The sequence below is a fragment of the Lepus europaeus genome, chromosome 7 (genome assembly GCF_033115175.1).
Source record: "Lepus europaeus isolate LE1 chromosome 7, mLepTim1.pri, whole genome shotgun sequence".
NCBI classification, from domain to species: Eukaryota; Metazoa; Chordata; class Mammalia; order Lagomorpha; family Leporidae; genus Lepus; species Lepus europaeus.
The window spans coordinates 843,048-858,512 of record NC_084833.1 but is presented as its reverse complement, the minus strand read 5'-3'; the positions used below and the strand labels follow the sequence as shown (position 1 = coordinate 858,512).

The 15,465-nt window shown below is 61.6% G+C and overlaps 1 protein-coding gene across 4 annotated transcripts in view; it reads right to left on the bottom strand.

Annotated features, from left to right (window-relative positions):
• Positions 1–380: 380 nt before the first annotated feature.
• The window catches only part of NAP1L4 (nucleosome assembly protein 1 like 4), a 37,519-nt gene continuing 22,434 nt past the window's right edge, over positions 381–15,465 (bottom strand). For 3 of the 4 annotated variants that reach the window (XM_062195643.1, XM_062195644.1, XM_062195641.1), the window contains exons 9-15: positions 12,260–12,399; positions 10,404–10,549; positions 6,792–6,814; positions 6,239–6,358; positions 4,479–4,508; positions 4,140–4,193; positions 381–1,140 (exon numbers count right to left, since the gene is read on the bottom strand). In XM_062195643.1, coding sequence (XP_062051627.1) covers positions 1,102–1,140; positions 4,140–4,193; positions 4,479–4,508; positions 6,239–6,358; positions 6,792–6,814; positions 10,404–10,549; positions 12,260–12,399 — 552 coding nt within the window. In that variant the 3' untranslated portion in view covers positions 381–1,101. Of the gene's footprint in view, positions 1,141–3,018; positions 3,057–4,139; positions 4,194–4,478; positions 4,509–6,238; positions 6,359–6,791; positions 6,815–10,403; positions 10,550–12,259; positions 12,400–15,465 lie in introns of all 4 variants that reach the window. The other variant, XM_062195642.1, reaches the window with a different exon arrangement.

Sequence of the window (15,465 nt, the reverse complement as noted above, 5' to 3'; positions counted from 1 at the left end):
GCCGCTCAGCCCTGCGGCCACGCTGTCTGAGACTAAGCTGGCCTGCGCCTCCCCCGCTCTCAGGGAGAAGGGCGCCCCGCCTCCACAGCCCACCCCCACTCCCAGGCACTGCCAAGGCCGGGATTCCCACGGGCAGGGAACCTGGCAGAGCCTGTGCAGCCGGTGCCTCTGGGTGCCGCCCCTCCCTTCCCCCAATGGGAGACGTGGGAGAAGCACCCAGGAGCGGGCTCCATGCGGAGTGGAGACGCAGCCTGCTTGGAGCAGACGGCAGCCCCTTCCTAAAACAGCTTTCGAAGCTCCAAGGACAATGAAACAAACCCAGAAGCCGCAGGTCCCAGATGGACACTGAGAACCCACAGGAGCACAGCACAGAGCCAGCCTTGGTTTCACAACTTTAATAGAATATTCTAACTTCTGTACAAATCGAAAACACCGGATTCAGTTACAAATGTGTTATAGTAAGGCTGAGCACGCTCTACACACCCGGTCCAGCAGACAAGGCGTCCCCGGCTGTCACACACCCGAGCCCTCCCACCCGCCAGCCGCACCCAGGGCTCTTAGGATGACTGCGGGGGGGGGGGGGGTAGCTGAGGGGCAGCATGGCCACTCAGAGCTGAGCGGAGCGCGGCCTGGCCACCCCTCCAGAGCGCCGCGTGGCCTCTCGGGACAACAGGCTCCTGCCGGGAGACCGCACGTCTTCCCGGCCAAGTCACCGCCGTGGTTTGGGAAAGGTGAGGGCGCGAGCATGAATGCAAAAATAAATATGAGGAAGCCGGAAGCCCCCGCCGCCCCCCAGGACGAGGGCTCGGCCAGAGCGGCCCCGGGCGCGGGGTGCTGGGCCGTGGCCAGGCTCTGCCCCCGCCCCAGGGCAGGGCCGGCCCAGGGCTGCGGGCGCCGAGGCTCTAGAGGGTGCTGGGACTAAGCTCCTACTCTGAAACGCGTTTCAGCTGCCACTGTAGAGTTAAGCAAAGGAAGGAAAACCAAAGTGAAAGTGAAACCATGCACTTGGGACGCCCACGTCCGGGGCGGGGCTGTGGCGAGGGCGAGGCCCCACACGCAGGCCGGGTCCTGACTGCGTCCGCAGGCCACCAGGTGGCTGCCTCACTGCTGTTTGCACTCCGCTGGCTGGCTGGGCTCTCTCTGTCGGGGTTGGGAGAGAGGGAGAGAGGGGCTGCAGTGAGCAAGCCGAGGCCAGGCGCCATGCGCCCACAGCCAACACTGCGCCCACAGCCAACACCGCACACCACGACGCACCTCTCCAGCTAAGTTCCCAGGCCACTCCCAGCACTGCCCTGCGGCGTCAGACCGTGGCGCTATCCTACCTCGCGCTCACGCCGCAGCAAGGGCTGGGGACAGGGAGGGCGCCTGGGGGCTGCAGAGCTCCTGAGCCGCCCAGGAGACTCCACGCGGGGAGCCGGGAGGCAGCGGCGCGTGGACGCCGGCCGGGTTCTGCCACGGGCGCCGATGCATCCGGCCCCACCTGAGCCCTGCGTGCCAGCCCGGCTCTGCCTGTCCCCGGGGCTGTCCCCGTGCTCACAAGGCAGGGGCAGCTCTGCTCCTTGAGATGGAAGAGCGCCCGGTGCCCAGAGGCACAGAGCCCAGCAGCACGCGACCATGAGGGGCCCCGTCCCGGGCAGGGGCCCCGGACGCCTCCAGGAGAGGCGCAGAGCTCTTCCCTGGCACTGAGCGGGCGGCCTGCTGCCTTCCGAGCCACAGGAGCCTGGGATCAGCATCTCGTGGCACGGTCACCTCTGGCGCGAGACGGGCCCCAGGGCACAGTCTGGGGACACACTGAGGGCATCAGGAATTGAGGGAGCCTAAAATCACGTCAAACTGCGGAGCCTTGAGGGGACAGGGGGAGACCAGGAGCCTGCAGCCGGCCCAGCAGAGGAACCACAGACCCCAGAGACGCGAGGGAGTCCTGCACCCTGACTCTGAGCAGACCAGAGGGCCCAGAGCGGGCAGGGGCAGGACAAGCCGTGTGCCCAGGAGAGGGAGTGAGCGCACCACGGGAGGGCGGAGGGGACCTCCCGGTCCCACGCAGGAAGCTCACATGACACCAGCCTGTGGCACAGGGCACCGTGTGGCCGCCCAGCAAGCCTAACAGCACAACACCCTGGCAGCTGGAGGACAGCCCTGGAGACCGCGGCCCTCAGGGGTGCAGCTGCAGGAGCCGGGCAGGCACCTGCACCCCGCCAGGCAGCAAGGCCAGCAACGCGCACGAAGCGTCTCTGCCCGGGGGTGGCTGGAGTCTGCACGCCACCAGCACACTGCACCCTGACAGCAAAAGCCTGGCCACTGACCGGCTACAGGTCCTCCGGCCAGGGTGCTGCAGGCACCAGGGCTCGAGGCGGTCGGACGCCGTCCTGAGTATCAGGCCAGTCACCCCTGGGAAATGTTCCTGAAGACCGAGGGCCTGGGAACTCTGAGCTCCCTCAGGCGGCTCTGTGGGCCCAGCTCTGCCCTATCTATGCCCACGAGGGAGACGGGAGGTGCCGTGGTGAGCCCCAGGGCCCCAGCGGCACGGTGCTGCCACTCTGGGACACAGGCGTCACGCACTCCTCCCCCAGCACACCTGCAGAGGCAACCAGCGTCCCGAGCGAGGGCCCTGTGACGGGACGGCCTCCCTCGCGGCCAGCAGCGCACGCGCGACTGGCCAGAACTCCCAGCACGGAACGTGTGGGGTAGGGTGGCCCACACACCCTGAAGGGCACTCACAGCTCGGCCTGGCTTTCTCATCACTCTCACCGCTTACACAAAGCCGACTCCACTAGCTTTCTGGGTGAAGAATACGGGCACCTGGAGGCCCGGCACCTGCCCTGCACACCCGGCCTCGAGCGGGCTCCCTGCGGACGGGACGCCCTCGGCGCGCTCGGCCCTCAGCCGCACCCGCTCCTGCGTGCGGAGTGTGGGCACAGGCCGCTCACTCCCGGGCTGTCACCCCCCACCTGCGTGTGACTCGGACACAGCGCAGAGACCAGAGTTTGGAAGTTAGGTATGAACGGAATTCCACCTTACCTAGAAATGCATGAATGATTAACAGACAAAAATTACACCTAAATGGGGAAAAAATTGAAAGGAACTGTCAGCATGAAAGAAAATGAAATGCACGAAACATACAGGCGGAGACGCCACCGCTGCTCCTGACACAGGGGCCTCGGCCAGCAGCTGCTGCTCCCGCGAGCAGGCCGCTCTGGCCCCCTGCCCCTGCCCGCCTGCGCTCAGCCTACACGGGGCCTGGCCACGCCCCACACCTCCACCGACAGGACAGGCGGAAGGCCGCCCTCCTGGAGAACCGGGACACGAGGAGACAGGAGGAGGTCCCACAGGCAACAAGCACACACACGAGGGCTGGGGAGAGACAGGAACGCGCAGCAGACGCAGGGGCCAGGGTCCCCGTCCTTGCTCCCTGACCGCACCCACAGACTGGGCAGATGCAGTGCGGGGCAGCTTCAGGGGTCACCGAGCCTCCCAGCCCCACCTCCACTCTAATCCAGCGTGGGTGGAGACCTCGGGCTCTGCCCCGCCAGCTCCTCCCACCCACCCCCAGGTGGCAGCGGGGTGTGTGAGACAGCCTCTCCCCGAGGAGCCACACTGTGCACGCGCGTGTACCACACCGACAGCCTGCAGTGCACGCCCCTCTCAGGTAAACACACACAGAGCACAGACTCTGACAGCGCCAGGCAGGCTTAGTGTCCTGACAGTCCAGGACCCATGTGACCCGCAGGCTGGGCAGCTGTCGAACATGACACTTCAGAGAGAACGCTGCACGTCGAACGCCGAAGTTCTCTGACTTCCGCTACTCTGAAACCACAGTAAGAACCCCTCCTCGGGGCCACCCACGCCTGAGGCCAAGGTTCTGCGGCGTCCAGACATCTCCACGCCCCGACCCCGGGCGGCCGAGGTCCCACCTGCCACTCCCACTCCCCTGAGCCCCCCAGTCCCCGCGGTGCAGGCCGCGCTGCCCCACGAACCACCGCCTTCCGAGACCAGAGATCTGGGGAGCGGAGCTGCTCTCCGGGGTCCTGAGGACGGGGCAGCCGCAATCCCACCCTCAAACCACGCGTCTGAACGGTGACACTCCCTCTCCAAGTGGGACACCTGGAGGAGCCCAGGGCACAGCACACCAAGGAACTAACCTTAGGGTTGGCGTCGGCATCGTCCTCGTCTCCCTCCTCGTCACCTTCCAGTTCCTGCTCGAGAGGACTGAGGGTCAGCTGGAGACTGCAGAGGCCGCGACCCACAAGCAAACGAAGTAGCAGGCAGCTCAGAGCCGCGCGCCGCCAGCCACCCGCGCCCAAGTGACGTCAACACCCGCCCACTCGCAGCTGGCCCTCAGCCGGGCGCTCTGTAGACCCTGCGAGGGTCAGAAACGCGGCCACAGCTGCGGGACTTGCTGTGTGCACAGCCCTGGGACTCCACTCCTCCAGGCTAAGCAAGGCCACGCGGGCAACACCGTGCCCAGCAGCCGCTCTTACCTCCTCTTCACCTTCCTCGTCCTCTTCGAACTGGAAGAGAAAGACAGGAGTCAGGGTCGCAGCTGACAGCCCGACAGCTGGGCTGGCGCTGCGGCACAGCTCTTAACCTGGCACGGCCACCGGGGGAGTGACGGGGGAGGGAAGATCTGTCTCTCACTCTGCCTTTCAAATGAATACGCAAATCCTTAAAAAAAATTAGTACAACGTGACAGCAGGCTGCCCGTCAGCCAGCCCAGGGCTTTCTGGGCAGAACCTGTGGGCCCAGCCTGCCCGAGGCGGCACCAGGAAGCGAGTCACTCGAAGTGAAGACGGGAGGGGGCGTGGGAAGCTGTGCTGTGTTTCCACGCTGAACCGTGGGCTCCCGGGAAAAGAAACCCTTCCACGGTACTCCATCTCCAGAGCAGCGACCCTGAGGTGCTGAGAGCCGCCCACATCCCAGCCGGCTGGTTCCCGGTGCGAGAACAGCGAGCCTCGCACCGGCAGAGGCAGGAGCCCTCACGGCGGCTCCCGCACTCACACCCCTGGCTCGGCGCAGGCAGCCCGGCGGCCTCTGGCAGCGAGACTGTCCCAGGCCGCAGGTGATCTGGACTAGCCCCAGCAGGCCCACAGTCTCCTCCCGCGGGCTCCAGGATGACCCCAACGCACCTTACGTGTGGGCAGGTGTGCAGGAGACCTGGCCAGAGCTCCCAGACCCACATGGCCCTCCAACAACTCTCCAACACACACCTGTCACATTACGCCTACTGAGGGGAAGTGACCGACAGTCACCCAGAGCCGCCTCCATCGGCTCCAGGACAACGCCGAACTGCAGCTGAGAAAGCTTCCCAGGGGCTGGACTGCCACCTGCGACTCTGGCACCCACTGCAGCTCGGCCTGAGCCTCAGCAGCGCCGCTTCTGATCCAGCTCCCTGCTCACGCACCCAGGCAGGCAGCAGACGCTGGCCCGAGAGCTCGGGCCCCTGCACCCACGCGGGACACCTGGATGGAGCTCTAGGGTCCTGCCTGTGGTCTGGCCCTTGACCCAGCTGTGGTGGCCATTTGGGGAGTGGACCAGTGGATGGACCTGTCTCTGCCTTCTGATTGGAATCCCTGAAGCCGCACACACCCCGTCAGGACGTGCAGCGAGAGCCCAAGCACTGATGCACAACAGACCAGGCCCTGTCCTGCTGGCACCGAGGGGCCTCTGACCCTGACGGGAGCGTGGCCCCCAGGCAGACGCAGCCCCACCGCCTGCTGCCATGAGTCCCTCTCAAGCCCTCGACTGCACACGCACTGCCCTCACGTTGGACACTGGAGCCCCGCACGACTCGCCGGGGCAGCCCGGGGCGACGTCCAAGGACTGGCGGCTCCACGCCAGCCAGCTGCAGCACCGCTGGGGCGGAGCGGGGGCCAGGACAAGCCAGCCCGCTGGTCTCGGGGACAGGCCATGGCACCCACTTAACACCTCTGCCACCCCACTTCAAAACAGTTCTCCCCTCAAAACGTGACTCTACAAGCAAGAGAATCCTCACCCAGCCAGCGGGGCTCGCGGCAGCCCAGCTACACGCAGTGCAGCTCAGGGCACGCCAAAGCACAGGGAGCCGGGGACGCTGGCCGGGCCAGGCCCGCAGCAGCAGGATGTCCTCACGCCCACAGGCCCTGAAGCTGGCAGGCCGCTCTGCTCCGGACACCGGACACGGCAAGCCCCTAGCAGGTGAGTCACAGACAGGGCCGCCCCGGGTGCTCCTCCCAGCTCCCCCAGGGCGAGCCCAGCCACATACATTGTCATCATCTTCGATGGCCTCCCCCGTGAAGTAGAGCACAGCCCGCGGCACTATCCGCTCACGGAAGAAGTGTCCGATCTCAAAGTCAGACGCTAACGTGAACTCCGAGTCTTCGTCCTGAGGGAGGGAAGGCCACGGTCACCTGAGCGGACGCCTCCCTCGCCCTCCCTGCGCCTGACAGCAGCCGGCACCCTGCTGAGGGGCGGCTCTTGGCTGCTCAGGGCGCTACACCCACGGGAGCCAGGGTCTCAACCACGCAGGACACACGGGAGCTAAGACTCGCACTACTGAAGCCGCACGGAATCCAAGGGTTCTTCACACAGTTGTGCAAAATCAGTGCTATGGGAAAACTATGCTGGGACTTCCAAATTTTGCTTATTATTTTACATAACGAACCTCTTTTTAAATCCCATTTCCCACCAACTCCAGCCCCAAGGGAGAGGATTTCTAATGAACCTGAGGGTCTCCAGGAGGTGGAAGTGGATCACAACGCAGTGAACACTCACTCAGAAACCAAACTGTACCAGGAAAAGCAAGGTTCAGAGCTTACCAGTGACTCTCCATCCCCGGATGCTAGAAAACACAGAACACATCCACATTACACGGACACCCAGAACCCTGCAGGGCTTTGCTGGGGCACGCCCAGGGGCCCCAACTCCCAGCCGCCACTTCACGCGGAAGCTAGCCCAGGGCCTCCACGCCGCTCCCTGCCCCTGACCGCCTGCCGGCCGCCCGCGAAGTGAAGTCTGGGGGGCACTCAGGAAGGAGGCGGTCCGGAGGCGGTCCCAAGCCCAGGCTGCAGCCACTCTGCTCTGTGCTCGGGAGGAACCCACAGGCCACACGCTGCTCACCTGGACGTGCCCACAGAGCCTGGGGCCAGGCAGCCCTACACGCTGCTGCCGCTCTCCTGTCTCGTGTGTGAGGGAGACGGGCGGAAGGGCCAAAGTTCCCCACACCCACCACACGCCCCGGCTCCAGCACGTGTAGGAAGAGGTAGGATCCCAAGCCCTGCCTGTGGACACCTCTCTCAGCTCTCACTCGACACGGCTTTCCCCACACAGCTGCCAATGTTGGCTGTGTGCACAGCACCCTCGAGGCGCAGGGCAGCACCCAAGACAGCGCTCTGGGGAGTCCCTCTGCGTGGGGCGCTCTGGCTCGGGGTCCTGGTGGTTCTCAAGCAGCCCAGGACTCAGCCTCTGCTCTAGTCCACAGCAGTGAGTGCCCAACATCACATCACTTACTAACTTGAAAAACTATCTTTTGGGGCCGGTGCTGTGGCGCAGTGAGTTAAAGCCCTGGCCTGAAGTGCCGGCATCCCATACGGGTGCTGGTTCGAGATACGGCTGCTCCACTTGCGATCCAGCTCCCTGCTGTGGTCTGGGAAGGCAGTAGAAGATGGCCCAAGTCCTCGGGCCCCTGCACCCACGTGGGAAACCTGGAAGGAGCTCCTGGCTTCTGATTGACGCAGCTCCGGCCATTGTGCCCATCTGGGGAGTTAATCAGCGGATGGAAGACCTCTCTCTGTCTCTACCTCTCTCTGTAACTGTGTCTTTCAAACAAATAAAATAAATCTTTAAAAAAAAAAAAGAAAAAGCATCTTTCTACTAAAGTATAATTTACATATCTCAGAAAGGTATAATTTAATGACGAAGAATAATACTTAAGAGCTATGTAACCAACACCAACAAATTTTGCTTTTTTTTTTTTTAAAAGAGTTATTTATTTGAAAGGCAGAGTTACACAGGTAGAGGGAGAGAGGGATGGGGAGAAGGGGAGAGAGGGGGAGAGAGATTTTTTTTTTTTGACAGGCAGAGTAGATAGAGAGACAGAGACAGAGAGAAAGGTCTTCCTTTTTGCCATTGGTTCACCCTCCAATGGCCGCTGCGGACGGCGCATCTCGCTGATCCGAAGCCAGGAGCCAGGTGCTTCTCCTGGTCTCCCATGCGGGAGCAGGGCCCAAGCACTTGGGCCATCCTCCACTGCCTTCCCGGGCCATAGCAGAGAGCTGGCCTGGAAGAGGGGCAACCGGGATAGAAATCCAGCGCCCCGACAGGGACTAGAACCCAGTGTGCTGGCACCGCAAGGCGGAGGATTAGCCTGCTAAGCCACGGCGCCGGCCTGAGAGAGAGGTCTTTTATCTGCTGGTTCAGATGGCGGCTTTATCTGCTACGCCACAGCGGCGGCCCCATCAACGAAGTTTTAGAACACCAAATAACAACCCTATAATTCTCACATTCACTACTAATTATATTTTTATCCTAAAAATTATATAAAAATCAAAGCTACCGGTGCCACTGTTGTGCCAACAGTAGACTAAGCTACCACTTGTGATGCTAGATCCCATATGAGAGCCGGTTCAACTCGTGGATGCTCCACTTCTGAGCCAGCTCCCGGGGCCCTGCCTCCTATTTTTATTTATTTGAAAGGCAGAATTATAGAGGCAGAGAGAGACAGAGAAGGTCCTCCACCCGCTGGTTCACTCCCAGATGGCCACAACGGCTGGAGTTGTGCCGATCTGCAGCCAGGAGCCTGAAGCCTCTTCCAGGTCTCCCATGTGGGTGTAGGGGCCAACGACTTGGGCCATCTCTCATTGCTCTCAGGCCATAAGCACTGTGGCGTAGCTGGGTAAGGCCGCCACCTGCAGTGCTGGAATCCCATACAGGCACCAGTTCGAGTCCTGACTGCTCCACTTCCGATCCAGCTCTCTGCTATGGCCTGGGAAAGCAGCCGAAGATAGCCGAAGTCCTTGGGCCCCTGAACCCACGTGGGAGACCCAGAAGAATGGGCTCCTGGCTTCGAATTGGCACAGCTCTGACTGTTGCGGCCATCTGGGGAGTGAACCAGCGGATGGAAGACTTCTGTCTCCCTCTGCCTCTGTAGCTCTGCCTTTAAAAAAAAAAAAAAAAAGTAGACCCCCGTTTGTGTGGCACTGGCATCCCACAGAGTGCCAGCTTGAACCCGGCTGCTCCACCTCTGACCCCGCTCCTGGATAATGTGTCTGGGCCACCCGTGTGGGAGCCCAGGGTGGAGTTTCTGGCTCTTGGCTTGGGCCTGGCCCTGCTCTGGCTGTTGCCACCACTTGAGGAGTGAACCAGCAGATGGGGATCTCGTGTTCTCTGTCTTCTAACGCTTCTTCTGACCTTTGTCTTTCAAATAAACAAATCTTAGAAACAAAAACCACACCAAAGCCATGTGTACCTGCTGGTGAAGCCAGTTACCTGCCAATATGCTCAATGCAGACTCCAAAAGAGATCTCCCCAAATTTATGGCTATTCTTGGCCCCAAACCGATATGTGTGTGCATCTTCTAGGCTCAAAATTAAATCAGAGAACCACCAGTACTAAAGTTTGAGCAGCAGCTAGACGAACAGGGCGAAGATGACCCAGCAGGCCTGGGACCGGTGCCTTTAACACTGCTACGTGGCCTGATACACGTATTTATCACGATCAGAGAGCTACGTTAAGAATGTTAAGAAATTTACTCTTAAAAAGTTGGGACTGGCACTGTGGTACACTGCATTAAGCCGCTGCCCATGGTGCCAGCATCCCACATGGGTGCAGGTTTGCATCCCGGCTGCCCCTCTTCCGATCCAGCTCCCTGCTGACGGCCTGGGAAAGCAGTGGAAGATGGCCCAAGTGTTTGGGCTCCTCCACCCACGTGGGAGACCAGGAAGAAGCTCCTGGCTTCACCCTGGCCCAGCCCTGGATGTTTTAGCCACCTGGAAAGTGAACCACTGGATAGAAGACCTCTGACTTTCTAATCAATAAATGAATTTTAAAAAGAAATAACTCAGCTGTTGGATCTTCACTCGTTCTAAGGCCGCATCGTTAAATCCAGCTTCCTACACTCCATCTGTAAACTGCAGACCCCTGCGCTCCACCGTGCACACAGAAGCAGAACAGACCCGACCTCAGGAGCGAAGAGGGTTTGGACGGCCGAGAGGCTGTGCAGCGTGAGGACGCCGGGGGGCGTGGCACAGGCGCAAGGGCGGGGGGAGAGTCCTGGGGTGCTCTGTGTCCAGGTGAGTCAAGGTCCCCCTTCCTAGTGGGGCTGACAACGCCCTGTCCCGGCACCACGCCGTGGCCAGCACCCTGAGGACAGGATACGGCTGAGATGGGTCTGGAACACTCCAGGGTACGCACAGCGCACATCAGCAACGCACCTTTCAGGGGGCTGAAGAAGTTGAAGAACGACTCGTTGGGCACCTGCTTGGTGATCGTCCTGACCGTGCCCCGGCCCCTGTGCTTCTGCTTCTTCCTGATGGTCTTGACCGTCACGTTCTTTCCTTTCTTCCAGTCGATAGTGCACCTGCGGCAGAGGGCAGCCGTCAGGGACCACTCCCTGAGAAGACGGTCCCAAAGGCAGACGGAAGAAATCGCAGCTCTCCGTGGAAACCGAGCATCGAGAGAGACCTGTCAGCGCGTCTGAGGCTGGGTCCGCAGCAACAGCCTGGGCCCCTCCCGGGGCATGAGCGCTGCCTGGAGCGCACTCTGAAACGGTGGGTGCTATCTCCCCAGGACGCCTCGCTGAGGGCCCCAAGGCTGCTCGCCACCTGCTGAGTGACCACGGTCCGCACCACTGCATCCAAATCCTCCAGGCAACTACACAAGTGGGATGAGCTGGAGAAGTCGCGGTGGCCCTGGCGAACACAGACGCCCACGTGGACGCCCGCGTGGATGCCCGGCGAACACGGACGCCTGTGTGGACCCCCGGAGAACACGGACGCCAGCATGGACCCCCGGTGAACACGGACGCCCGCGTGGACCCCCGGAGAACACGGACGCCTGCGTGGACCACCAGCGAACATGGATGCCAGCGTGGACGCCCGGCAAACACAGACGCCCACGTGGACGTCCGTGTGGACCCCGGTGAACACGGACACCTGCGTGGACCCCAGGGACAGAGGTAGCTCTGGCAGCACCCACACAACTGCTCACAGCGGTGGTCTTCCCAAACCACTCCGGCCATTCCAGTCCAGGTCTGCAATGACTTCAATTTAAAGATAGAACCATTTCCCAAACAACTGAGGGAAATGAACTCTAGACAAACGCTGCTCCTGGGGTCCACGCAGACCATCGCTCACCGTAGGCTGTGCAATCACTGGACCAACACGGCCTGCACTGACCCCTCGTGTGCTGGGAGCGACTTAGAAGTTCCACTGCCACAGCTTCAGGCACTGGCGCCCAGACGGCCCCTCGCTCGGGTGAGGGGCCTACACACGGGCAGCCTTGTCTACTAGACTTCTAAGCAGAGTCAGGACTTTGAAGAACTACCAATTTCTACCTTACCTGTGAAGTCTAAAATCATCCCTTGCTTTTGTTTCAAAAAAAGAAATGAAGGGGCTGGAGTTGTAGCGTAATGGGTTGAGCAACCACCTGCAGTGCCGGCATCCCATATGGGCACAGGTTCGAGTCCCGGCTGCTCCACTTCCGATCCAGCTCCCTGCTAACGCACCTGGGAAAGAAGTGCAAGATGGCCCAAGTCCCTGGGCCCCTGCACCCACATGGGAGACCCAGAGGCGGCTCCTGGCTCTGTCCTGGCCATTGTGGCCATTTAGGGAGTGAACCAGCAATGCAAGCTCTTTCTCCTCTTTGTAATGTTGCCTTTCAAATAAATCTTTCTTTTCTTTTTTTTTTTTTTTTTGGACAGGCAGAGTGGACAGTGAGAGAGAGACAGAGAGAAAGGTCTTCCTTTGCTGTTGGTTCACCCTCCAATGGCTGCTGAGGCTGGCGCGCTGCGGCTGACGCACCGTGCTGATCCGAAGGCAGGAGCCAGGTGCTTTTCCTGGTCTCCCATGGGGTGCAGGGCCCAAACACTTGGGCCATCCTCCACTGCACTCCCTGGCCACAGCAGAGAGCTGGCCTGGAAGAGGGGCAACCGGGACAGAATCTGGTGCCCCGACTGGGACTAGAACCCGGTGTGCCGGCGCCGCAAGGCGGAGGATTAGCCTAGTGAGCTGCGGCGCTGGCCCTCAAATAAATCTTAAGACAAAAGAGAAATGAAGAAGACATTTCTTACCCGTCACAGTCAACGATTTCAGGGCCTTCAAAGGAAAAGGGGTCAGCCTTGTCTGGCTCTGACTTCATCTTGTACGTTTTGGTCAGGACTGAATTGGTGAAGTAGTCGTTGGGTTCAAAGTGGAACTCTAACACAAAGGACTGCAACGCAGAAACGGGGAGCGCCGCTTAGAATCAGAGAAGCACCCTCAGTGCACGGGGGCCCGCACAGCGCTGCAGAGGGGCGCACAGGCCGTGGGCCCCACCCTCAGTGCACGGGGGCCCGCACAGCGCTGCAGAGGGGCGCACAGGCCGTGGGCCCCACCCTCAGTGCACGGGGGCCCGCACAGCGCTGCAGAGGGGCGCACAGGCCGTGGGCCCCACCCTCAGTGCACGGGGGCCCGCACAGCGCTGCAGAGAGGGGCGCACAGGCCGTGGGCCCCACCCTCAGTGCACGGGGGCCCGCACAGCGCTGCAGAGAGGGGCGCACAGGCCGTGGGCCCCACCCTCAGTGCACGGGGGCCCGCACAGCGCTGCAGAGAGGGGCGCACAGGCCGTGGGCCCCACCCTCAGTGCACGGGGGCCCGCACAGCACTGCAGAGAGGGGCGCACAGGCCGTGGGCCCCACCCTCAGTGGACGGGGGGCCCGCACAGTGCCCCAGAGAGAGCAGCACAGGCCGTGGGCCCCCTCTGTGCTGTCAGAACCCGAGTCTACATTCTGGGCTGTGAGGGAGAAGAGGACAAACCTTGGGTCCAGGAGGACAACAGCACCCTGCACTCGGGGGCTGGCGCAGTGGCACAGCACGTAAAGCCACCACTGGGGACTCCCGCGTCCCGGATCAGTGCTGGTCTGAGCCCCACAACTTAGCTTCCAATCCAGCTTCATGCAAATGCATCTTGGGATGCAGCCTATGGTGGCCTAAACGCCTGGGCCCTGTCACCCATGTGGGAGACCCAGAGTAAGTTCTGAGCTTCTGGCTTTGGCCCAGCCCAACCCTGACTATCGTAGGCGTCTGGGAAGGTAAGTGGGGGTTGAAGAACTCTCTGTTCTTCAAACAGATGAAAATGGTCAACAAAAAGAGACTCATGCTCACCAGTAACAAAAAGGAAACTGAGAGGCACGTTTTTGGGGTGGCACAGAGCAGAGGCTGGTGCTGGGACGCGGGACCGAGCAGACCCCCGGGCGTCCTGGGAGCACAGGACGAGGAGAAAGGCACTCTCTCTCACTCGCCACGTGGAGGGATTCACTCTCTCTGGGTAGTGCAGACACCTGCCTCAGCCCCAGGCGTGAGGACAACGCACAGGACAGGCCTGGCCAGACACCGCCTGGACCCTGCCCCGGCCCCACCGGGAAGAGCAGTCACTGCAGGGGGGCCCTCCGGGTCCCTGTTCCCCTGAGCACCGAGGACACAGACAGGCTTACAGCCAAGGCTGCTCAACAGCGCTATTTCCGTGTTTACTGTGGTACAACAAGAACGGTAATACGTAAAAACGTGAATAGCAAGACTTTCCCCAAAAAAGGGAAAACAAAACTAAACATGTAAGATATCTAAACAAACCCTTTCCACAAAGAGGTGAAAAAGAGAACCTGGCCAAGAAGCAGTGAGTGGAGGAAGCCTGAGGGCTGAGCCGGTCGTCAGACGCCCCCGGCCAGGCAGCAGGCAAGCAGAGGTGAGAAGTCGGCACCCCGAGGCCACCCCGTGTCCGGGCGGGCGGGCGGCCTCCGTGGAATCCCACCGCTCTTCCCCGTGCCCCAGAGGTCCAAAAGCAACAAGAGCACCTCAAAGACCGGGCAGGCAGTCTGCTGCGGCCGAGGGGCCTGCCTCCCCCCGGTGCGTGCCGTCTGTCACCGTGCTCCTCCTCTCCCATCTCCCTCCCCTACCATTTCTCCTCTTTCCCTGCCTAGTCAAGAGGAACACCCCAAATGCACCTGACCCCCCGAAGAAAAGCCACCTGGGGAGCTGGCCTCATGCTGTGGCACAGTGGGTAAAGCCACCACCGCCTGCAATGCCGCAAGCCACACGGGCGCAGGTCCAAGTCCTGGCTGCTCCACGTCCAACCCATCTCCCTGCTGAAGCCTGGGAAAACAGCGGAAGATGGCTCAAGTGCTTGGCCCCTGAACCCACACGGGAGACTTGGAGGAAGCCCCTGGCTCGGGCCTGGTCCAGCTTTGGGCGCTGCAGCCATCTGAGGAGTGAACCCTCTCTCTCTAAGTCTGCCTTTCGCATCAAAGGGAGGGGAGAGGAAGGCACCTGGCACAGTGGATACAGGTGGCTGCTTGGGCAGCCTGCAGCCCGAGCAGGAGTGCCTGTCTCCCATCTGCCTGCACGTGCCTGGCTTCCTGGTCTAAGCACACAGGACACTCGCAACGGGGGAGTAAGGGCGACCAGTCATGGCCACTGCAGCACAGGCCATGGGGACGTGGAGGAAAAAGGAGGACGGGCCGAGCGAGAGGGAACCCAGAGCCAGGGTCAGCAAGCAGGTGTCCAACAGGAGCACAGGAAGAACCGGGAAGACCCAGCGCAGGGCCAGCAGCTGAGCGTGGACGCCAGCAAGACGCATGGCATCACACGTGGCATCACACACACACATACACGCACACCCCGGGGCTGGGGAGAAGGCACCACGGTGGGCTGGGCCGCAGGCTGTGACGCGGCACTCCACTCGGGCACGAGTTTGCATCCTGGCTGCTTCACTTCCCACCCAGCCCTCTGCTGGGGCACCTGGGAAGGCGGCAGAGTCGGCCCAAGTGCTGGTCTCTCGGTCTCCCTCTCTTTCTACGGTTCTGCCTTTCAAATAAACAGACTCTCAAACCAACACACACACACACACACACCCAAGCAGAAGAGATACACCCAGTCCCACCTATCAGGTACCACCTGAGGCCCTCATCTGTTCACCTGGCACCTGATGGCTCCGGGGAGAGGGGGACGTGCTCCGTGTCCCTGTCCGTCACAGATGGGGGGGAGGGTAGGATGTGCTCTGTATCCCTGTCCATCACAGATGGGGGGGTACGTGCTCCGTGTCCCTGTCCATCACAGATTGGGGGGGGGGGACGTGCTCCGTGTCCCTGTCCATCACAGATGGGGGGGGGACGTGCTCCGTGTCCCTGTCTGTCACAGATTGGGGGGGGACGTGCTCCGTGTCCCTGCCCGTCACGGGTGTGGGGGAGACGTGCTCCGTGTCCCTGTCCGTCACGGGTGTGGGGGGGTCGTGCTCCGTGTCCCT